Below are 24,245 nucleotides of genomic sequence, written 5' to 3' on the forward strand. Positions count from 1 at the left end.
ACTTTGGGCAGGGACACCACTCCTACCCCCTGGCTAAGACTACTCCATGGACCCAGCCTCCATGACTTGATCTCACTTCCCTTTCAACTCTGTTCTAGTTGTAGCCTTCACAGCCTTCTGCAGCAAGGAGTTCCACAGGTTAACTATTTGCTTTGTCAAGAACAACAACTTTCTCTTACTAGTTTCAAGCCTGCTACCCATTCCTTTCCTTTGGTGTCCTCTAGTCCTTCTTTATGGGAACTCATGAAGAACTTTTCTGAATGCACCCTCTCCACCCAACCCCTGCTTTTAGAGACCTCTATCCTGTCCCCCCTCCGTCTCCTCTTTTCTAAGCTGAACAGTCCCAGTCTCTGTAGCCTCTCTTCATCTGGGACCTGTTCCCAACCCCTGATCATGTTAGTTGCCCTCCCCTCTCCCAGCCTTTCTCTTCCCCTCTCCCACCTCCTTTTCCCAGTCTCCCCCAGTTTTGTTCAATAAAGACAGAGTCAATGTTGGAAGAAACGTTATCTTTATTTTGTACATCAATAAGAAGGGGGGCTAGGGAAGGGTAAGTGGAAGGAGGTGAGGGAGGAATGGGGTACGAGCCCCCGATGGGGAGGACTGGGCTGGCTCTGCGGGCTTCTAGGGGTGGAAGCTCTCCTGCAGCCCCCCGATTCCCTCCTCTCCCCAGATGGCAGCCTGCGGCAAGTGCAGCCGGGCTGATGGCCGAGTGGTGTGATGTGCCCAGTGTGGGTAGTCCGGGCAATCCAAGCCAGGACTGCTTTGCAAGCGGGGCACCCCTGAGAACTGTCTGTCCAGGGTGGGGGTCGGGACCTTTAAGCGCAGCCCTCGGCTAGCCTGAGACAGCATCTCCACGCTCTAAGTCCTCCTCTGATGCCCTGCCGGCACTGCTTCCGGCTATCCTTAAGCCCTGTTCAGGGTCCACTCAATGTGGACTTGCTAGTTCGAATTAGCAAAACGCTAATTCGAACTAGTTTTTAGTTCTAGACGCGTTAGTTCAAATTAGCTTAGTTCGAATTAACTAATTCAAACTAAGTTAGTTCAAATTAACGTTGTAGTGTAGACGTACCCTACGTGAAGGAAACTTATTTTTCCATATCCATCACTAGGGCTAGTTTGAAAGTAGAACTGATGAAATGGAGCCCCATCCAATTCTCCCTGTCTGGAAGAAAGGTCTCTTTAAAAAGGGCACTTTGTGTTTTCATATTCAGCTTTAAGTTTCACTTCTGCATCTGTAATCCACCATTTTACACAGATTCAATCCATTCTACTTCTCTTTTTCTTGGATATTCATTTTAAGTAACAGCTACTTAACATGATCCAGCATAGGTTAGCATGAAATTTCAATATAACTTGGGCTCCAGTGAAAGGTTTTCCTACCTTAATTCTTCCCAATTATATTAAAATAAGGTATCTACTATATGGCAATCAGACAGTTTTTCAAAGTTCTCTGATTTCACAGTTGTATGCACAAACCTGCATACAACTTGTACCTACAGAAAATACATTCACAGGGAAATAAAATTATGTAAAATTTTAGCTTATTACTATAAATATTACAAGCCAGGCCTTAAATTATGTGTTCTTCCCCATTCTGAAACAAAGGTCTTTAACACAAAAGAAATCCTAAATTTGTTCCTCCACTTTTCAGAGCATCTCATGTAGAAAATATGTTGACCTACCAGAAGTAGTCCACACCAATAATTGATCTGAAGAGAAAACAAATTCTAGCAGAAATACAATCTATTTATATTTATCTCTGTTCTATTTGGTTTAGCAAAATTCCTTATATAGAGTAGGTTTCAGGTGTTGATTAGGTAAGAAACAGGCCCAGTTTCATTTTTATTCTCTGATGATGTAGACTTAGAGACATATTATTTCTATCTTCAGCAGCAGTTGCTTTTGGAGACTTGGGTTTGGGTTGTTTATTTGTACATGAATTTCGTACCACACTAAAACAATACTGCAATGTGAAGTCTTACAAAACAGATATAGCCCAGATACCTGCACGGCAAATTTCCCTACAATGCCCTGCTAATGTTATTCAACCCTGACGTAGGCCATGTCTACATAAGACTTAAGGTGACCTATATTAGGTCAATTTACAGCCACTGCAGTAATTACTGTGGTGGATCATGCCAACTGTACTCTCCTGTTGGTGGCGTGTGTCATTCCACTGACTGAAGAGAGGCAGTGTGGGGAGCTGAGACAAGTGTTTCCTTTAAGCTGTGCGGCACCACAAACCCGCAGCTGCTTAATGAGGCCAGCCCAGCCAGGGGTTCAGAACTTGCACATGGAGCTGCCTGGCAGGGGGAAGTGCACTGCAGATTCAGAGAGACTCACTGCTCTGTCCTCAGCAGGGAGCTGCAGCTGTTGCTGAGGAAGAAGTACCTCTCCCCCTGCCAGGCAGCCCCATGCACAAGTCCTGAGCCCCTGGCTGGGTAGGGTTCATTAAGCAGCTGCAGGGCTATGCTACCACGCATCTTAGAGGAAACACTGGCAAGGACCCGGAGATCTGAGTTTGGCTCAGCTCTCCACTCTTAGCCCATATGAGGAGCCAGGCAGGCACAGCCATGAAATGAGAGGTAGCCAGGCTCCAACTGCACAGTTTTTTTGTCAATGTCACTGCTCCAGCATGGAGCCTTGAAACTGATAAGCCTGCTAACAGCTGATGTAAGCATTGCAATGTCTGCACAGACCATGTATCACTCTAACTACACCATAGAAGCCGTGCCCCTCTCATGGAGCTGGCATTATGATGTCAATTAGTAAGGCACTTACATTGGCAGGACAAGGCTATCTTGTGTGCGCTGACTTATAATTAGGTAGATGTAAGCTGCCTTATGTCAACCTGTGTACCATAGACCAGGCTCTAGAAGCAAGTACTGTAGTTGTCTTCATGCCCATTCAATCCTTAATCTCTTTCAAGGTTCTCAGCAGAGATGCTAATTAGTGCCAGCTGTGGTCATTCTTGTGATGGGAACATCTGTTCACTGGAAACTGGACTGATTTCCCATCAGCCAAAAGCTGTCAGATAATAACTTTCAGCTGTAAAACTTTTCATTATGACTCCATAGAATACATTACAATATGTTTATTCTCTTAAATGGATGTCTAGAATTTGAGCTAATCCAACAGAGAATTGTGTCTATAATGTCGTTATCTGTGCATACATATCAACTGAAAATATTGTAACTGATTTAAAGGAACACTGTCTGTTCAATTTAGGCTCTAAATTCAGGTTTTGTACTAAAGAAAGTTTTACAAAACCTTAGATTAAGAGAACTAATTCCATACTTTTATAAAATCCATCTGAAAAAATAAGATCTTTATGCATTTCCATAATGTGTTCACACATGAAACATTTCAGCATTATACTATGGCTGGGGGAAGAAAAAACTAACCAACAAAAGTGAAACTGATTGGTCTAATTTCTTTGTTCATATAAAACTGAAAAAAAAAAGTAAACCAATAATCCACTAATGCTAAAAAATACAGATCTTTAGTTTTAGTAATACAGACATGATTCAATTCCAAAAATCCTTGCATTAGTCCCATAAACTAATAGTAATGACAGAAGTCATGAAGTTCGGGTTTTTTAAATATATTATTTTTAACCTTACAGTATAGCTTATTCATCATAACCATCATACATATTTCTCTTTTTTTATTATAAGATGAGGAAAACAGGTAGGGTAGAACTATTATCATGGAAGAAGCTTGTTTAGGTACAAGGTTCAAACCATGTATCAAGGCCTGCATTTGATATGAAGTAGAACATTTAAAAAAAATGTTCTATCAATAGTTTAAGTTTTCGAATAGAACACAAATCATCTTTATCAGAGAAAGATAAATATAAGCTCTGTTGAAGAACACATTAATAAAACAGCATTAGATTGAACCACTTTTAAATTAATATAAAAGAGAAGAGCAAAGCATTTAGACACATATATACTGTTAATGCTACATTATTAAGAGGATGACACTGTACCTGTCAGCCATATCACCAAAAATCACTGCTCCAAACAAAACTCCAAGCATGAATGTGGGTTGTGTTAATTTTGCAAGCCATTCCCGCTGACAGACCAAATCCCATTCTGTAACAATGGTGCTCTTCCATTTTGTGTGATCATAGATATATCCATCAGAGCAAGCAAAAACAGACTTGTTGCCACTATATTCATATGAAAAATACAAACTGCCTTCCCGCTTGGATCTGCTGCACTGATCAAGTTCCCAAATTTCTCCATTTTCCAGCTGGACCACAATATAATTTTTTGTTGATGTCCACATTGTCCAAATATCCTCAATTCTTGAACTAGAGGAATTATCTAACAGTACACTAGTCACGTTTCCAGGGACACCGCATACAAATTTAGGAGTAACAGCCATGAATACGGAAGCCAAGTAATGGATGCCACATGAGATAGCTTGAAAGGCAGATGCAAAATAGATACATGCTTGAAATCTGTAATGAGAAAAAGAAATTCTAGGAAAAGATGCCCAAGAGTTTTCCTCTGACAAAAGAAAAAGACCACCAAATTTATTTAGTTCCTATTATCAATCTATTAATATTTGTATTTATAATGAGTCATAATTAGATCTCAGAGTTTCTTCTGTAGTGGTTCTTCTAAATTAAACCCCACAAGAGACCAAACGTTAGCAGAGTGCCACACAAATAAAGTCCTCCATTAGCAAGAAATATCAGATGTCACACTCTCTTCTGTCAAAAAATAGTTACATACTCATTTCTGCGTGCGTGGATGGACACACAATGTAATTTTAAAAGAAAAATGGCTGAGCAAAGGCAGTAGATTAGAGGACAAATTTTTGCCCAATTTGCAATAACCCTTCTAATAACAAATCCTTAGGTAATAAACTAGCCAGAAAAAAATCCATATTGCAATGCTAGGATCTGCAGGACACAGACATGCACCTCAAAATACAACAGGTAACATATTGTTGTCATTCACACCTATTCTACACAACATTATACTTATGGCAAAACCCTCCTAGTGTAGATATAGCTTTACATCAGCAAAAAAAGGTGCAAACTTCCCCTCCCAACCCCCCCTCCCTTCCCAATTATCAGCAAAAGCATCTTTATGCTGGTACAAAGCCATTACTTGTTATCCTACCCTGGTGGTTAAAGAGAACAATTTCTCCTCCTTTTCAACACAACCTTCTATGTACTTGAAGACAGTTAGCTCAGTCTTCTATTCACCAAACTAAACAAGCTCATTTTTTCCCAATGCAGCCCCACTCCCTGGTTGCCCACGCATCAATCAGGGAAGGGGTAGGACTGCCTCCTGCATTAACCAGTGGGAAGTTGAGCTATGTGGTCAGCAGTCAAAGAGAACAGCTGCATTACTCTGCTTCCTTCCCCTTGCCATCAGTGAGTGCAGGAAAGCCAGCCCCCTGCTGAGGATGCCAGATCCCCCCGGTTGTTCTCTGGGCCATGTCAATGGGGGAGGGAGCTTGGGAGAAGAGATGATGGAATAAAGGGGGCGTTATGCCAGCCCACCCCCGGGGTGGTTCAGGGAGGAATCACATGGGGGGTAGTCACATGGCTGATGCCTCTCCCCCGCATCCTTCTTCTCCAGTCTCCCCTTGCTTCAATTTATCCACATCTTTCCCAAAGTATGGAACCCAGAACTGGGCACAGTAGTCCAGCTGAGGCCTCATAAGTGATGAGTAAAAAAGAAGAATAAACTTCCTGTAGTCTTGCTTACGACTTTCCTACTAACATAAGCCAGAATGGTTTGGCTTTTTTCAAATGGTATTATACTGTTGATTCCTATTTAGTTTGAGATCCACTGTTATCCCCACATCCTTTTCTTCATTACTTCTTGCTATGCAGTCATTTCCCATTTTGTATTTGTGCAGTTGATTACTCCTTTCTAAGTGCGGCACTTTGCATTTGTTGTTACTGAATTTCATCCTATTTACAGTAAGGATGTTAAAGACTAGTCAACTAGTCGATTCCCCCACCCCCACTCCACCGCCTCTATCAGATAGAGTTCTAGTGTTCTATGATTCTAACTCCAATTATGTTAATTACTTTGCATTTTGGCACCATCCACACAGCAGGAGGTCAATGGGAGCACATGCTCCCATCAACTTCCCTTACTCCTCATCAATGCCAGCACTGATTGAGTCATTAGACCCACTAATTCGAACCCCAGATTGACTGGGGTAGCATCGATCTTCTCCATAGTGTAGAAAAGCCCCTATATTTTAATAAGGCAAATATGCAGTCAATGCATTTGTCAATCTTCAGTGGGGCCTGAGAGTCTTGGCATGAGTTGGCATCTGCTGCCACAAAGTATTTAATTTATTTAATATTTCTTAGAAAAGCAGTGTGCATTTACCATTTTGTGTTATGCACTTAGAAGAACCCAAAGGAACGCTTGAGAATTTGCTTTTAGTGAAAAAACATGAAACTTTGTTAATTAATCTATAGTCATAGTGATTTTTATTTATTTTTACCATCTTCAAATCTTTTCACAGACCACCTATAAAAAATACTGTTACAAGCCCATACTACTCTAAAAAAAGAACACACAGTATAGATTTTAAAACTGGCCCCTTATTTTATAAAATGATCCAAAGGTAAGACTGCTGAATGTCATTTTCTCTTTTTACATTACTAATGCAAGTAGTTGTGTGCAATCCTGGAGTCTTAAAATTTCCACCTACTGGGTCTTCCTGCCCTGCAAAGTGAATTCCACTGAAAAACATTGAATTCCTGGAAAAATAATTCTGTCCCTTTCTACAGAAGAAGTGAAATGTTAAGCTAACAGGATAGTAAGCACTTGTACGTAAAGCAATTAAATAAACGTTTTACATAAACATTTGGTCAATACTAGGAATAATTAACATTAGATTGTTAAATATATTTGTCAGGAAACGTTCTGGCACAAACAAAACAGACCTGCTCCAGAACTACTGTCTTCTTATTTTCTACCTGAGAAAGCCCAAAATTAGTCAGAGCTCAATCAGAAATCCTTAAAAGGGCCTTGTATAAAAGTCTATATTAATGAAGATCTTTTATTTTGTATTGCCAAAGTGAAGTGCTAGGTGTCTAACCGTATACAACATGTACTTATCTCTAGTGCATCAACAGCAGCCTGTCCTACTGACTAGTGCTCTGTCAAAAGGTGATTTAAAATACACAATGTCCCAGTGAAATGTAACATGGGGGAAAATCATGAATATGTTGATGAAGTGGGTTGCAGATAAATGTTATAAAAAAAAACTTATCAAGACTGGGTGAAGAGTCAACTACTGATGCTGTACTCATAGCTCATGAAACAACCTGGCATAAGTTTTGTGATAAGAAGCAAGCAAATCAACCTTGGATCATTAACTTGCTAACCGATTAATTAAGAAGATCTGAAGTTCTCACTCCCAATGATGAATCATATTATGTGTGACCGATTTGGCAATTTCTTGCAGTACTTTTAAGAGATCACACTGTATAAAGCTTCTGTATCATTGTGGGCCAATGATTGTATGTAATTCTATGGGAAAGACTGTCCAAATCCCTCCAGAAATTAAGAACAATGGAGTGTGATAGGCAAATTTACTCAGCTTGTAACACCTCCAGAGAGGCAAGGTGGAGGGGACCCCGGCTTCAAGCTCCCTGAAAGGACAGAGTCTCAGGCAGAAGGGGTGGAGCTGGGGGGTTGACTGATATATCTGACCCAAAGGGAACCAGCCTAAAGAAATGTCCTCCTATTCACTTCTATTATGGGGATTTGTTTCAGCCCCTTAGGAGAAATAAAACCAACTAGAATGTGGACGCAAACAAACGGTATTTATTCAGCAGTTCCAAACAAGGTAAATGAAAGATTGACCCTAAACCAAAAGATTAAGAACCTACGTGTAACAAGGACCCCCACACTAAAGGCAAGTATGAAGAAGTGGTGTGCTGACTGTGACACAGGTGAGTTTCCTCCCCCAGGATGGGATCCAGATAAGAGAATGGAGGATTAGGAAATCTCTACTATGTCCTGCAGCTCAGGGACCCTCAATCTCCAGGAGTAATAAGGTGATGTTAGCTTTCGGTGATGGTTGGCCAACTCTCCCTGCATCATCATAGGTGTATTTCTTCAGGAGGGATGGTAGCTGGTAACTTACCCCTTGTGTGATGGTAAGCTCACTCTCCTGCAACCAGACCTATGTGCATGGTGCTGGCATGCACCTCTAAGCAGCTCTAGACTCTGGCACTCAGAAGGGCAGCCCCTGGGAACTGGTGAGGCAGCCCTTAAATAAACTGTTGTTGCTTGGCAGAACCTAAGTCCTGCATCTGTCTATTTTCCTATTAAAAAAAGTGGAGAGGAAGGAGGAGAGCAGCTAAGATGGAGTCCAGGTTGATGTTTGGACATTCAAATATGGCGTACCCAAATTGGTAAGCACCAGAGTTTCTCCCCTACATCCTTTGCCCTCCCCTGGCTCTGTCGGTGGGCCTGCAGCCTCAGAAATACTAGTCCAAATTGCACTTTACAGAGAGCAACAGACAAAGAAAGGACTTCTGGAAAAACAGCCTCACTTTAAACTGATTCAGGGCCTTCCTTCTGATCCAGAAAACACGACTTTCTGCCTAAGGGGGACCCAAAATTACCATCCTTAAAAGCAGGGAAGGGGAACCTATGGTCCACAGCTTGCCTTGATCTTGCCCTTGGGGCTCTGACCCCAAAAAGGTTTCCTACTCCTGCTTAAAAGTTTTGAAGCACTGATCCTCCATCTGAATCCCTTTTAGAGTTGAATGGTTGGGATAATACTCATTGGTAAGCTTAATAGCATGCGTGTAGGTTATTTTATTGTTTTTAAAATGTTCTCCCTGTAATGTTTTCATCTTAAGAACACGCATGTTTGTTTAGAAAGAGGTTTGTGGAAACTTGTAACTATTGGCATTTACATTGTTTATAGCCTTTTAGGAGAAAGCAAAACAGGCTTGTTTAGGCAGTCTGACCTACAAGGGAACTCACAGGATAGGCAGGGAACTATGCATCCTGGAAAAACCCTTTCAGGAGAGAGAAAGACACAGGTCTCCACCCAAGAGAGGTGATGGCTGAGGAACCAGAACACTACAGTGGATGCCTTTGTTGGATCTCAAGGTGGAAGTACAAGTGCAGTTGTCTTGAACTCTGACACTGTATTGTCAATGTGCTAGGCCACTGTAGACCCTAAGTCATCTACCACTCATTACGATGGACTGGTTTTGAAAGAGAAAAGCAGATTAGCACTGATAAGGCCTCAACAGGAGTAATGTGTCCAGTTCTGGGTGACACATTTCAGCAAAGATGTGGACAAGCTAGAGAAAGTCCAGAGGAAAGCAACAAAAATTATTAAAGGTCTAGGAAAAATGACCGAAGCACATTGATTGAAAAAAATTGGTTTTGCTTAATCTGGAGAAGACTGAAGCTATGTGTACACTGCACTTTCATCAGTACAATTTTGTTCATCAGGGATGTGAAAAAAACTACACCCCAATTGACAAATGTTTCACCGATAAAAAGCATGGTGTGGACAATGCTTTATCAGAGAAAGACACTCTTCTGAGGACAAAGCTGCCACCCACCCCTCATTGAGGGTGCTTTTATTTTGGTGGCAGAGTAACTCCCTCCGGCTGACAAAGATTGGTTATACATGACATACCTTCCAGCACACTGCTATGACGACATAGCTGTGCCACTGTAAAATGCACAGTGTAGACACACCTTAAGGCGGACGTGGTAACACGTGTCAGGTACAGAGAGGTTGCTACAAGGAGAATGGTGAAAAAATGTTCTCCTTGATGTCTAGGGCTAAAACAAGAACATAAATTGCAGGTTAAAGTTTGACATTATGAAAAACTTCCTATCAGCATAGTTAAGCACTGAAACAAATTGCCTAGAGAAGATATGGCATCTCCGTCTTTGGAGGTGTTTAACAAGTTAGACAAATGCATGTCAGGGATGGTTTAGTTATTATTTAGTCCTGCTATGAGTGCAGGGAACTGAACTAGAAGGCCTACTGAGGTGCCTTTGATCAATGAAATCAATGGGAGCTTTGTGTGTGTGAGTATTTCAGTATATGGCTGTGACAAGGCCCTGGGGATTCAGTTGGATCACGTGCATTAAGAGATGGCAGCATTCAAGACTCTTGGTAGCTGACCAGAAAGTACTGGCTGCACAACTCCATAGTTTAAGCTAACACAGCAGCAGGCACAATGGACTCCTTCCTTCAGACTTCTCTTCTTATTTGAACAATTTTTTGTCAATACTAATATATACATTCTTCAGCAAACGTGTGTCAAGTCTGTGGATACTACAAAGAATGATGAAAGGGCAGTTGAGGTCACTGACTGGTACCTCAGGAGCATTACACAGTAATCCGCAGTTTGATTACTGGACAAACTTTCCTTTCACAAAGTTAATGGACACCCTTGCCTTTAATTATACTTTATATTTTCAAGTTTTTTCATTCATTACATGAAGCCATCTTTACCTTAAACAAATATATCAATTGATTTTATAATTGATAGCACAGTTATTGTAACAGACCACTCAAATTATGCAGAATCATCTCTCAGTAGATCTTGGTAACAAGTCTTTACTAAGGAAAACCACTAGTATGCACTGATCAGTTACTTACACATGGGAAGCTCATTGGATCCACACCATATACACTTCCAGGACCAGTCAGTATACAACTTTAACTTCCCTTTGTTAGGCTGGGTGTGATAAGCCACACCTCCGTCCCAAACAGGAGAAAGCTAATTGCAGGGGGGCTGACAAACTTGCCGGGGCCCTTAGGCAACATGGGGGGAGCTCTGTGCTCCTCGAAGGGGCAGGATTTTGGGCACAAAGGATGGGGTGGGGGCAGCCAACCCTCAGCACCACCCAGAGTGTGCCACACCTCCCCCCCCAGCCAGCCTTTAGCACTGCCCAGAGTGTGCTGAGTGATGCTCCAGCAGTAATTTAAAGGGCCAGGGGATCCGGCCACTGCTGCAGTAACAGTGGTGGCAGCCAGGAGCCACAGGCCCTTTTGAATTGCTAGGACCCGGTGCAGTTGCCCCCTTCCTCCTCCTGCCCCCTCCCCCCCTTGGTGGGCTTGAGCTAATGAACACTTCCGGGCTTAGTCATTACCAAATAAACACACCTGCAGAGTAGGGTTGCCAGATGGTTGAAACAAAAATACCGAACACCTCCCCTCCCCCCCCAAAAAAAAAACACTGGAGAAAAATTCTGTTGAAGGGGAAAAAAAGGGTGGGAGGAATTGTTGAGCAAAAAAAATTAAAATAAAACAGCATTAAAACAGCATGTCCCCTTTAAGAGTGAGTGCAGGGATAGGAACAGGGGAGAGGTTGAGCACTAAGACCCAGGCTTCCCCTTGGTCAGCAGCCTTGCGGAACCAGGTAAGCATGGGGGCTGGGGTCGGGGGGGAAGGAGAGCTGGGGGTGTTGGGAGCCGGGGGTGGGGGGGCGGGACAGGCTGAGCGCTGAGTGTTTGTAGGGTTGCCAGGTGCCCAACATTTTCGCCTCCTGGCTGGGGGGGGGGGGGGGGGGGGGGAATCAGAAAATACCGGACATTTTAGGTGTCCGGCATTCTCTGAATTTTTTTTACCGGACAGGAGGTGAAAATTCTGGACTGTCCAGGTGAATACTGGACACCTGGCAACCCTACAGTGCAGAGCCAGAGCCAGAGCCAGCAGGATGAAGAAAGGTGAAAAAGGAAATGGTCACAGGAAGGGGCAGCAATCAGGAAGAAAGCTGCTGTGCTTTGGAAGGATCTGATAAGCCTCCACCATCCACAAAGACTTACCAAAACCTAAAAGGGGGGAAAGGCCTCCTTTGAAGCTGTCTGAGTGTGAGCCTCAAGAAAGGCTCTGCTTATCATGACTATTTATAATTTATGTTATTTTTTCTTATGCATATGTATTGACTTCTTGTTTTCCTATTGATTTACCACCCTTTCAGCACAAGTTTTGTGCTAACTCAAACAGGTTGTTTTCAGCTCTGTAGTTACTTTCATTTTCTGTTGTTTTCACAAATATGATCAGTCTATGTCTCTTTTACACGTACTCAATGCTAACCATGAGTACGCTACAATTTCTTAAGAAGCATGTGCAAGACTGCTTATGCTGAGTTGTTACATGTTACCAGAATAGATTCAGAACTGAATATGCCTTAATTCCCAACACTGTCCTGCAACATGATAACCTGATAAGCACATTTATGTCTGTCAGCTGTTCTATTACAGAGCCTTAGCTGTACACAACAGTTACATTATTTTTTCTGCTCATACCCTTTGGTAAGGCACATAAGTTAACTTAATAAAACCTACCAATCTGTTTTAGTGAAGTTTTATCAATATATTATATATAAAAACACCTTTAATAAGCCTATTTAAAAATCTTAAGTATGTTCTCTCTTTTTCTCTCTCATTATGTATAAAGATTTTGAACTTCCAATTTTACTTCTTTATAACTCGGCTTGGCAAGAATTAATGGTTTTATTGTTTTGACAGATACTGATTTTTATTTTTAAGCATTATTTTTCAACTGTTAGATCTATTTTAATGTTCTCCGTTGTGTAAAACTGTGGGCTTTAAGCATCTTCCCTCATATTATCTATTTGAATGTTCACAATGGTGGGAAAATAAGGGGTGGGAGATAAGCTACGGGTAAGGGTAGCACTGAGAGATAAGAGGGGGCTCCTCATGTAGTCAAGGGGTCTGTGATAAGTCAGGCCAAGTATGTTGTAGTGCTGGCTGCAACGAGAGGAACCAGCCTCTGGCCATACCACTGCTGAATGGTGTGTTGCCAGAGACTGGCCTTACTGCTAGCCAGGCGGTGAATGAAGGCAAATGACAACAGCGCTGCAGAGGGCTCCCTGTGCAGACAGAGACATTGGATCCCTGGTGCGAGGCAGAATACGCAGGGGAGGCTGCACTAGCTGACTATTATCAATGGATTTTGTTTGTCTATTTCTGTGTATCAGGTGAAACTGATGTTTTACACATGCTTAACAATTTAAATCAAATTCCACCTAGCCTCTTTATAACACACTTGCTCTGTAATTCTTAAAGCTAAATACAAAATTGAGAAAATTATCAAACATAAAAGTAAAAGCCAAATATTCAATGGCACATATCTAACATACATTTGATAAACTTGAAAGTCATTATGAAATAATTTTATATCTTACACCACTAAAATGTAGGAAGCCACAAAAGACTCTAATACTTCACAGAGGTAGAGCAGCAATCGGTCCTATTTCCATGTTACATTGTTTATTTATCCACTTCTTTCTCTGCTAGATAACATGTCTTGACAATATTTCTCATAATTTAAGGAAACCACACAGATTTAAAGTTTTTCTTTTCGTTTTGAAATTAATAGGATCAAAGTTCCATTCCAACACCCACTACACACAAGAATATTTTTACAATAATTTATGTTTTAGATAATACAGATGTAGAAAATGCTATCTGTAAGATTATTACTAATAGTATTTTTGGTAACACTGTTTTTTATCATGTTTGAATTTTGGAACAGATCCCATCCCTTATATTGTAGTTTCAGCCACATAGTGCATGAGACAATTTCATGGCCCATAATCTGAAAAGAGCCTAACAGCATAGGAGTTTATACTGTGTTTCCATCAAATATTGAGTTATTTCCATGTTTTTTTCTCTTTTTTTAGTGGATTGTACAATATCCCCGCCGCCCCCAGAGAAGCATGATCTGAAATAATTGTATCAATGACCTAACATACCTGTTACATAAATATTCAATAAAACAACTTATGGTGTCAGCTTCTCTGTGAGATGGCACAAAACAGTCTTTTTTCTGGTTATACCTGAGCAACTGAGAATTGTTCTGGCTCAGCCAGTTCTTGTACCAACTGCCCTTACTTACGTCATTATAAAGAGCGTGAAGAAAGGGAAAAGAGGCATGTTGATGAAGGCAGAGCAAGCTCTTTGGTAGATAGCTAACTTCTCTTCTTAATCAGTCCCTTTCTTGCAGTAGTGTATGTCTAAGTTACAGCATTGCCATTTCACTAGCATGCACTGAAGGGATATTGGGGCGCTAATTGTGACTTTTAAAAAAATGCTCTATAATGGTTTCTGGTTAATTTCTGTTTAAGTGGTATCCCATCCTTGAGCAATATACACAGCATTCCTTTTTAATTTGGGCACGTCTTTGAGATTACTGCCATCAGAAGAGCAATATGAAAGCTACAAAGCTACTATGTCTTTGGTAGGTTAGATACCTAAAGCCCCACCTCTCTATTGTTACACTGTAACATTCATTGGTGACTCTTCATTTGCACTGTAGTACAGTATTTCAGAATGACATAGCTAGTCATCCGCGCTTTGATACACCCAATGGCTCCATTGTGCTGAAGAAACCATATCCATGCTGCAAATACGTCTGGTAGTCAATTGAGGGGTTCAAACACATCTTGACAGAATTTTTTCCAGGTAGTTTACAGCTCACAATAATCTCTCAACTAATGTAATTAACATTAGTTGTGGGCACTTTATTGCTTTTACATTTTCTGGGTGAGGTTGTAGCCTTTGCAAGGTCAGCAATTTTCCCCTGTATAATACTACAATCCACTATAATTCTATCTTGTTTTTATTCAATTTTAGATTTACTTCCCTGGTCTTTCTCGAAGACATATGGGTTTGTGCTCATGATTTGTTCCATTGTAAGCTTTGATTGGATGCAGAGTGAGCACATGGCTCTCATAGTTAATGTTGTGTTCAATCAGCATGTACCTCACTTTCGTAATACCAGGAGGAAAAAAAAACTATGCAGACTGAAACCAGTGGAATCTAGGAACCCTGCACATGGGCACCAAAATGCCTTGTGGACTATATACAGAACCCCAGTGGGCGGCTAAGGTTGCCCACCACTGGGCTTAGAAGAGCCCCAAAGTGGGGGGAGAAGATAAGAGACTGACAGGCATTTCAATCTCATAGGGTGGAGATACTTTTGGTTTCCCTCACTCCTTGGCTAAGTGCATGCCATACAGGGACAGTATGTCATTATAAATACAGAGCTGCACAAGTCTGTAGGGATGGTGAAAAGGACACTGAAAAAACAAATTGCATGAGGTGTTTGACAGAAGGTCTCTGAGCTAGGGATGTAACAGTGTAGTCAATTAACAGATTAACTGATAAGCAAAAGCTTATAGGTTAATGCTATAGACTACACACATTTCCCTCCCCACTCCCTTGCCAGTAAATTTTTTAGCAGGCTGACCAGTGCCCGACTTAGTCCTGGCTTATGCTGGGTCTGGGACCTACCGCTGCTGTGGCTCTGCATTTAGAAAGTGTATTAGGAGCCAGGAGGGCAGGCAGCCTGGTTCAGTTCTGGCTTGTGTCAGATCCCCCCCTAGACAGGGGCTCCTGCCACCGTGCACTGCTGCCTCTTTATTAGAGGCAGCAGTACAGGAAGACAGGCAGCCAGTCCTCAAGGGAGCAGCGTTTTAAACTGGCGTCCCTCGTGGACCAGCTGCTGCCTGGCACTCTGTACTGCTGCTTGTGATACAGGAGCAGCAGTGTGGAGTGGCAGGGGGCTCCTCAAGAGTGAAACCAGAATACACTGCCTGACAGCCCTTTCCCCTGGGACTATAGAATAGTTGACTAACCAATAAGAATTCATGAGGTTACTCAACTACTCAATTAACTGATATTTAATATCCCTACTCTGATCAGTCTGTGGCTAAAAAAGAGGCAGGAACAGGACAGTACCCTATCATACAAGGGAGGTTTGTCTGGGATCATAGCCAACATGAAGGTTCAGTTACTTCAGTGCTGGAAGAGATCCTGCAAAGGCTGATGAAACAGCAAGAGAAGATGCAGAAGATTTGGAAGGTTTCCAGCAGTCACACCCCCTGGAGAGGCAGAAATTGCTCACTTTGTAGACAAAGCAGCAAAAAAGCCTGAAGATCATCATCAAAGAACAAGTGACTGTGCAGGAGAATTTACTGCAAAGAGTAGGGAGTCTCATGGTGGAAAATGGCAGTTTGGCACAGGGATTGTGCCCTGTAAGACAGGTTGTACTATAGACTAGGGATTTAAATTCCCTTTTAGTTACCCAGTTAAATGTTAAATTTAACCAGATAACCAATGAAATGGGGGGCAAGCATGAGGCTCTGCCATCCATCCTGTAGCACATAAATGATTGAATCTCAAACCAACCATATCTCAGATTTCTAGTATCTTAATGACATGCAGCTGCTGTAGCCCTTTGACTATGATGGGTGCACTGTGGGAAAAGTTGACAGTGCACCCTTTCTACCACAGAAGGTTTGAACAGCCTGATAACACATCCCACCAAAGAGTCTTTTTGGCCTGTGTGCCCCCAGCTACTAGAGCCAGCAACAAAGAGAATGCACTTTTGAAGAGCTATTATTACTTGCACTTTCACTCCCATGCCAAGAAATGGGCATCCCCAGCCGATCCCGGGCTTTGTGAGGCGCTGCCATTTTGAAAGGCCGGAAAAACTTCAATTATGTCCACACTGCAATCACGTTCTTTCGAAAGAAAACTGAAAGAACAGAGGAGTTTTTCTGGCATTGGTAATCCTCTTTCTACAAGGAAGAAGCCTTTTTCCTAAAAGAGCTCTTTCGGAAAAAGGTGTGTGAGGATGGGAAAGAGGGAGTTCTTTTGGAAGAACAGGAAAGAGGAAAAAGCACAGGTGCCCTGGTGACCACTCCATCCATAATAATCACAGTTTAAATGCAAGATAGCGTCCACACTGAATGGACGCTATCTTTCGAAAAAGCAGATCACTTTTTCAATGCACTTTGGCAGTGTGGATGCTCTCTTTCTAAAGAAGTTTTTCTGGAAGATCTCTTCCAGAAAAGCTTCTTCTGAAAGAAGCCTACAGTCTAGACGTAGCCTAAGATATAGCACCAAATAAAATGTGTCATGCATTTTATATTTGCATCGTGCTCCTTGTTGTGAGATGCAGCTTATCATATACATTACAAAATAATGATCAGTTCTGTGTAGACAGCCATTCTAGTTTTTTTCCAAGTGATTGCTGTGCATGATTAATTACCAGGAGTCTGAATCAGTGTTCCCTCCAAGCTGTGTGGCAGCACAGTTTCACAGGTGATTAATTAGACCCGCCCAGTCAGAGGCTCAGGGCTCTGTGCATGGAGGGACTGGGCAGGGCTGATTAATCATCTGTGAAGCTGTGCTGCTCCACAGCTTGGAGGGAAAACTGGTCTGAACGCCTTTTAGGTATGGCAAACAGCCCTACACTAATTAACATTTTTATCACTGACCTGCATAAAAATATAAAATAGTCACTGAAAAAGTTCGCCAATGACACATATTTCAGGAGTGAAAAATAATGAGGACTGGCAGAAATGCTAAAGAGTCACCTGGATCACCTTGATAACTGGAGTGCAAACAAACAATATTTGTGTTAATTAGGGAAGTTAATTAACAGGCTGGGAGCAGGCAGTCTTTATGTGGGGGCTGGGAGCCAGCAGCTCCTGTGGGTGGACCACTAGCAATTGGTCTGGAGCAGCCCCTGCCTGGGGTAGGAGCCACTCTAGCCTGACTGCAGCCCTGTTGAAGCGGTCCCACTGCCAACCCTCTTTAATCAGTTAAATGTAGTGGCAGCGCAGTGTTTAACCAACTAAATGGAATTTTATATCCCTAGTTTTATTAAGGCCAAATGAAAAGCCATACTTTGAGGAATAAAGAATGCAGGCCTTACTTACAGAATGGGGGACTCTATACTGGAAAGCAGTGCTTCTGACAAGGACTTGGGGGTCATGGTGGATAATCAGCTGAACATAGCTCCCAAAGCAATCTTGCAGAGCACAGGGCCAATGCAATCCTTGGCTATGTTAATGGAAATATCAAGTAGAAGTGAAAAGGTTATATTACCTCTGTATTTAGCACTGGTGTGTCTGCTATTGGATCTTTATTATTAGATCTTGTCTTAACAGATAAAGAGGAACTGATCATAGAAGTAAAAATTAATGTTTAAGTACAAGTGATTATGACTTGATCACTTTTATAACATGCAAGCAGGACAAAATTCAGAACAGTAACATATAGTGCTTTAATAGGTCAGTTTCACAAAGCTGAAAAAAACTGAGCCATAGCAACTGGGAGGAATAATTTAATCAACAAAATGTGACAGCAAAATGTGATGGACATTATTTAGTAGGCTGATCAAAAAGCCACTATCAAAGAAGGTGATAGTATTGGCTGAAAAAAATAATCTGTTTTAGAGGGGAAGTAGCGATAACATATAACAAATGGAAGAGAGCAGTTGATAGTATTGAATACAAATCAGAAGATAGGAATTGTAGAAAATTGACAAGGAAAGCAAAGGGACTCAGAGGGAAATCTATGGCCAAGAGAATTAGGACAATAAAAAGAGTTTCTTAAATACGTTAGGAACAAAAAGATTCCTGACAATGGTACTGGTCCATTACTAGATGAAATTGGAATAATAATAATAATAATAATACAAAAAAGGCAAAAGTTCAATAAATACCTCTGGTGCCTATATTGGGTAAATCAAATTATGTAATCCCATCATATGATGATAACACTCTATTCCATTTGTATCACCAGAGGATATTAAACAGAAGCTAATAAAGTTAGACTTTTTAAAAACAGTAGGTCCAGATAACTTGCATTACTGGACAATTAATGTTCATTTTGAATAAGTCTTGGTGCACTGTAATTTACTGTGTCAATTTTTAAAAAGGGTAAATAGAATGACCCGTGTACATACAGGTTTAACAGCAATCTCAGGAAAGATAATGGAGTGTCCAACATACGACCTGATTAATAAAGAATTAAAAGGAAGGTAATGTATTTACTACAAATCAATAGTACAGAGATTTTGTCAAACAAACTTGTAACCTCATAAAAAGATAAGAAGTTTGACTGATGAAAACAATAGTGTTGACATAGTATAATTAAACTTCTGTAAAGTGTTTCAATTGCTATTACCCAACAGTTTGCTTAATAAATTAGAACAACAGGCGATACAAGATGTGGACGTGTGGATGAAGAAGATCCTAACGGGAGCAGGAAAGAATCCACCTTTTGTCCTTCCTGAGTAAACAAATGATACTGCTAGATCAAGGGTGTGCAATAATTTTGATGGGGGCCACGCCAAGAATTTCGAAAGTGGTCAAGGACCACTCTCTTCCATATTAATGGAGGAGGTTTGGGGTCTGCGATGGAGGTTGGCGGCAGAAGGGAGCTTGAAGTAAGGGACTGGGGTGCAGGAGAGAGGATGTGGAGTTTGGGAGGGAGTTTGGGAGAAAAAGGCAATTGTGTCCTATGTTGGTGGACTAGGGGGCAAAGGTTTGGGTTGTGACCTTGGATGAGAGGAGGTTGTGACCTGGGGAAGAGGCTTAGGGTGCAGGAGGGGGGTAAAGGGGTTTGGGCTGTGACCTAGGGCAAGAGGGAGTTGTGACTTGGGGTCAGGGACTGGGGTGCAGGATCTGGAAAGGGATATAGGGGCAGGAGGGGACAGAGGGTTTGGGTTATATGGACTAGGGGTGCAGGTGGGGGGCCAGAGGGCTTGAATTGTGACCTAGGATAGGAACTGTGACCTGGAGCAAGGAGATTGGGGTGCAGAATCTAGGAAGGGATAGGAGGCAGAGGGTTTGGGTTATATGGGGTAAGGAGTAAAAGGCTAGTCAACTATCCAATAAGCATTTGCTTATCAGATAGAGGCAGGAAAGTGGGGGTAGGGGTACTTCAAAGTGGCAGTGCTGAACAGCTGTGCGGCGCTGCCACTTTGAAACCCCAAGGTGGTGTTTCAAAGGGGCAGTGGAGCCCGGGGTCAGATGGGGACTCTCCAGCTGATCCCTGGCTCCATATGGCACTTCCCCAGAACCTGGGGCAGGTTCCGGGGAAGTGCCGCGCAGAGCCTGGGGTCAGCTGGGGAGTCCTCAACTGACCCCAGGCTCCTAGCGGCATGCAGCATAGCACGGAGCCCGGGGTCAGCAGGGGACTCAAAGTCCCCCACTGACCCTGGGCTCCATGGCTTTGAAATACATAAAAGCCTCCGCTGGGGACTCTTGTGCATTTCAAAGCAGGCACCCTCATGCAGCAGGACTTCCCACTGCCCCCAGGCTATATGTACATTTCAAAGGAGGAATATGAAAGTGCCTATTGACTAGTCGACGGAAATTCTGTTGAATAGTCAATTAACCACATTTTAACATCCTTAGCAGGGGACAAAGCGTTGGGGTGCCAGAGGCAAGCTCTTGCTGGGAAACACTTACTTGTTTGACTCCTAGCCAGCAGCCTTCTCAAGCAGACTCTTTGCCTGTCCTGCCCCTACACTGGCTGCAGGGGTCATGTGGTTTTTAAATAGCTACCAGTCTGAAGGAAGGGAGGAGGGTACTTCCCAAGCTGCCTGTTGATAACAGAAGTTCCCATTGGCTAGAAACTGGCCAGTGGGATTGCGCTGGGGACAGGATCAGCACACAAACCATTTCATCCTTCCCCCAGGTTCACAGTAGGGATGTTAAGTTGCAGGTAATTGACTAATTGAATAGTCAATGCATTTTGCATCAACTAGGCAATAGGGCGGCTGCATGTCTGAAGTGTAGAAACAGCAGCGTTCCCCCCCCCCCATCTCCCTTCTGTTATGAAAAGGACAAATCAAATTTCAGATGTGTTCATTTTTTTAATTGTATCCTTTGGTATATATGGTTGTGACAATTTTCTTCCACTATTTGATCTGAGGAAGTGGATCTGGCCCATGAAAGCTCATCACCTAATAAACCATCTTGTTAGTCTTTAAAGTGCTACATTGTCCTGTTTTTTGTTTAAAGGTGAAAGCGCTGTGTGGAGCCCGGGGTCAGCTGGGGACTCCCCACTGACCCCAAGCTCTGTGCGGTGCTGCCGCTTTGAAATGCTGCGGGAGCCTGGAGTCAGGCTCGCTGTGGCATTTCAAAGCGGCAGCGCCGTGTGGAACCCAGGATCAGCTGGGGAGTTCTGGGCTATACGAGGCTCTGCCACTTTGAAATGCCGGGAGGAGCCTGATGCTGGGCTCCCATGGCGGCGTTTCAAAGCAGCAGTGGCGTGATGCTGCTGCTTTGAAGTACCTCCTCCTTTCCTCCCCCTTTGCTGCCTCTTTCTGATAGAGGCAGCAAACGGGGGAGGGGGATGAAGCAACTAGTCGACAAGCTTATCAACTCTCCGATAAGCATTTGCTTATCAGATAGTCAACTAGTCCTTCACATCCCTAACTCACAGGTGTTCATACTGGACCCCACAGTGGCCACATTTCTCAGCAGTATGTGAGGGGCAGGCCGGGAGTCTGCCTGAGGTGTCCCGCTGCATCTGTGGGCCGGATCTGTCAGCATGGTGGGCCAGATCTGGCCCACAGAGGGTATTTTGCCCAGGCTGTGCAAGATACTTTATGGGATGCATTAAGAAAAATTATGCCAGGCTGGGGAAGATAACTGAAGAACTAGAGGCTTGGGTGATCTGCATGGGATTTTACCTATCCCCAGAGGAGAACAACGAAGATAAGACAAGATTATGATGATCAGCAAATGGCTCAGGCAATTGTGCAATAAAAAGGGCTTTGAGATGTTCAACCATTTGCAGGCATTCCCAGACAGCTCCAATAGGCTAGTCCAGTGGTCCCCAACGTTTTGGGGCTGCCGGGCACCTGGGGGTGGGGCCGCTCACGGGCCACGGGCTTGGGGGCGGGGCCAAGCATGCGCCCCACGATGGGGGCAGGCACCAGCATGTGCTGCGACCCCAGGCAGGGGCTGCCCAGGCAATGTGCGCCCGGAGCCGGTACCAGGATGTGCCACAATCCTGGGCAGGGGCCGCCCAGGTGCCGCGTGGCCGGGGATGGCACCAACATGTGCTGCGACCCCGGGGTAGGGGCCGCCCATGCGCCCGGGTCTGGCACCTGCCACAAACCCAGGGGCAGGGCACCGCATTGAGGACCACTGTCTGTACCTGAGTAAAGAGGAAAACAGACTTCTGGTTTGGAGGTTAGCACTCAAATTAAAAATGATCTGGGGGAGAGGATTGGGAGATGTTTGTGTATTCTTCACACCTAATTCTAATATTGAGTGGAAGGAAAATCAAGTAAAAAGAGTACAGCAACAGAAAAAGAAACAACAGAGGGTAGGAGAATGAACAAAAAGGGAAGATAAGAGCCAGTACCACTGACAGTAACAGTCAGGTAGGTGATAATGGCAGTAAAATGACTACCTAATTAGCCAAGACATCTGCATATAGCCAAGTGGAAACAATTAAGATGTCTGTACATCAATGCAAGAAGCCTACATAACAAAAAAAGAGAAATAAGAACTACTGGTGCAAAAAGTGAAATCATAGTATTGAGACAACATACAAATAGAATGATAGTAAGTGGCACACAGGTATTGAAGGGTAAGTGCTATTTAGGTCACATAGTTATTAATGGTGCAGTAGACTATAATGAAATTAGGAATGATGGAATGGATAGAATGGAATCTGTTTGGGTCAAAAATCACTTTGAAGAAGCTCCACTATGATAGTATGTGGGGTTACTACTGACCCCCAGAATCTGATTTGGATATGAATAGAGAGCTCTAATAATTTTAATGAAATAAATACTAGTGGCAATAGTGTGATTAGAGAAGACTAATTTCATAGAATCATATGACTGGAAGGGACATCAAGAGTTTGTCCAGTCTAGTCCAGTCCCTTACATTCATAGCAGGACCAAGCATCTTCAAGACCCTCCTTGACAGTTGTTTGTCTCACTTGTTCTTAAAAATCTCCCATTATGGATATTCCACAGCATCCTTAGGTAATGTATTATTCTGGTGCTTAACCATCCTGACAGGAGCCTTTTCCTAATGTACAGTCTAAGTTGCCTTTATTACAATCTAAGCCCACTGATTCTTCTCCTAGACTTGCAGATTAAAGAGAACAATTGTTCTTCCTCCTCCTTGTTGCAACCTTATATACTTGAAAATTATTACCATATCCCCTCTCAGTCTCCTCTGGAATAAACATACCAGTTTTTTCAATCTTCCCTCATGTTTTCTAGCATTTTTGTTGTTCTTCTCTGGACTTTCTCCAGTTTATCCCATCTTTACTGAAATGTGACACCCAGCAATGGATTCAATACTCCAGTTGAACTATTCAGTGCTGAGTAAAGTGGAAGAATTTAACCTCTCATGTCTTGCTTAAAACACTCTTGCTAATACATTCCAGAATGATTGCTTTTTTACAATAATGTTTACACGGTTTAATCATTTAGATTGTTATCCACTATGAGCCCCAGACCTCTGTCTGCATTACTCCTTCTTAGGGTGTCATTTCCCATTTTGTGAATGTGCTACTAATCGTTCCTTCCTATATGGAGTACACTGCATTTGTCCTCATTGACTTTCATTCCATTTACTTCAGACCATTTTTCCAGTTTTTTCATGATTATTTTGAATTGTAATCTTATTCTAAAAGCATTTGCAACCCCTCCCAACTTGGTATCATCTGCAAGCTTTATAAATGTATTCTTTATGCCATTATCTAAATTATTGGTGAAGCTGGCTTGCCTGTGAACAACAGAGGGTAGGAGAATGAAAAACAAAAAGGAAAGATAGCTTGTTGGAAAACTGTACCCAAAGAGTAGCTATGCACCCACCTCATAGCACCACCATTTAGGTAGTATTTCCCTAGTTTGTTTATGAGAAGGTCATACAAGACAGTAGCAAAAATCTTACTAAAGTTAAGATATTGATCAAAGAACAAGAGCAAACTAATAATGGTAGGGCCCAGATATCTCAGGATGTGTTAACTGACCGATTTCTTCATCAAATAGTCATAGAACCCACAAGACTTAATGCCATTTTAGATTTAGTATTTGTAAGTACTAGTGAAAGCCTCATCCACGAACTGGATGTAGAGGATAACCTTGATTTGAATTATCATGTTAATTCAGTGTAATCTAAACAGAAGGATAAGCTAAAATAGGTTTGAAACTAGAATCCTTTATTTCAAAAGAGCAAATTTTGAAGAATTAAAGGAATAAGTTAGGGAAGTGGATTGACCTGAAGAACTCAAAATATCTGAATATAGAGGAGGCTTGGAATTACTTCAAGTCAAAGTTGAAGAAACAGGAGCCTGTAGCTGAAGCAGACAGAAAAGCTTGTAAGTAAAAGTTGCAGGCAAAACTAGATGAATAAACATTTCAAACACATTAAAAGAAAGCAGAAAGCCTACAAGGAA

The 24,245-nt window shown here is 42.4% G+C and overlaps 1 protein-coding gene across 3 annotated transcripts in view; it reads right to left on the bottom strand.

Moving 5' to 3' along the window:
* Positions 1-24,245, bottom strand: part of SLC22A16 (solute carrier family 22 member 16) — a 50,150-nt gene that overhangs the window by 20,921 nt on the left and 4,984 nt on the right. For all 3 annotated transcript variants that reach the window (XM_075923101.1, XM_075923100.1, XM_075923099.1), the window contains exon 2: positions 3,992-4,468. In XM_075923101.1, the coding sequence (XP_075779216.1) occupies positions 3,992-4,392 (401 nt within the window). In that variant the 5' untranslated portion in view covers positions 4,393-4,468. The remainder of the gene's footprint in view (positions 1-3,991; positions 4,469-24,245) is intronic.

This window comes from Pelodiscus sinensis, chromosome 3 (assembly GCF_049634645.1).
Source record: "Pelodiscus sinensis isolate JC-2024 chromosome 3, ASM4963464v1, whole genome shotgun sequence".
NCBI lineage: Eukaryota > Metazoa > Chordata > Testudines > Trionychidae > Pelodiscus > Pelodiscus sinensis.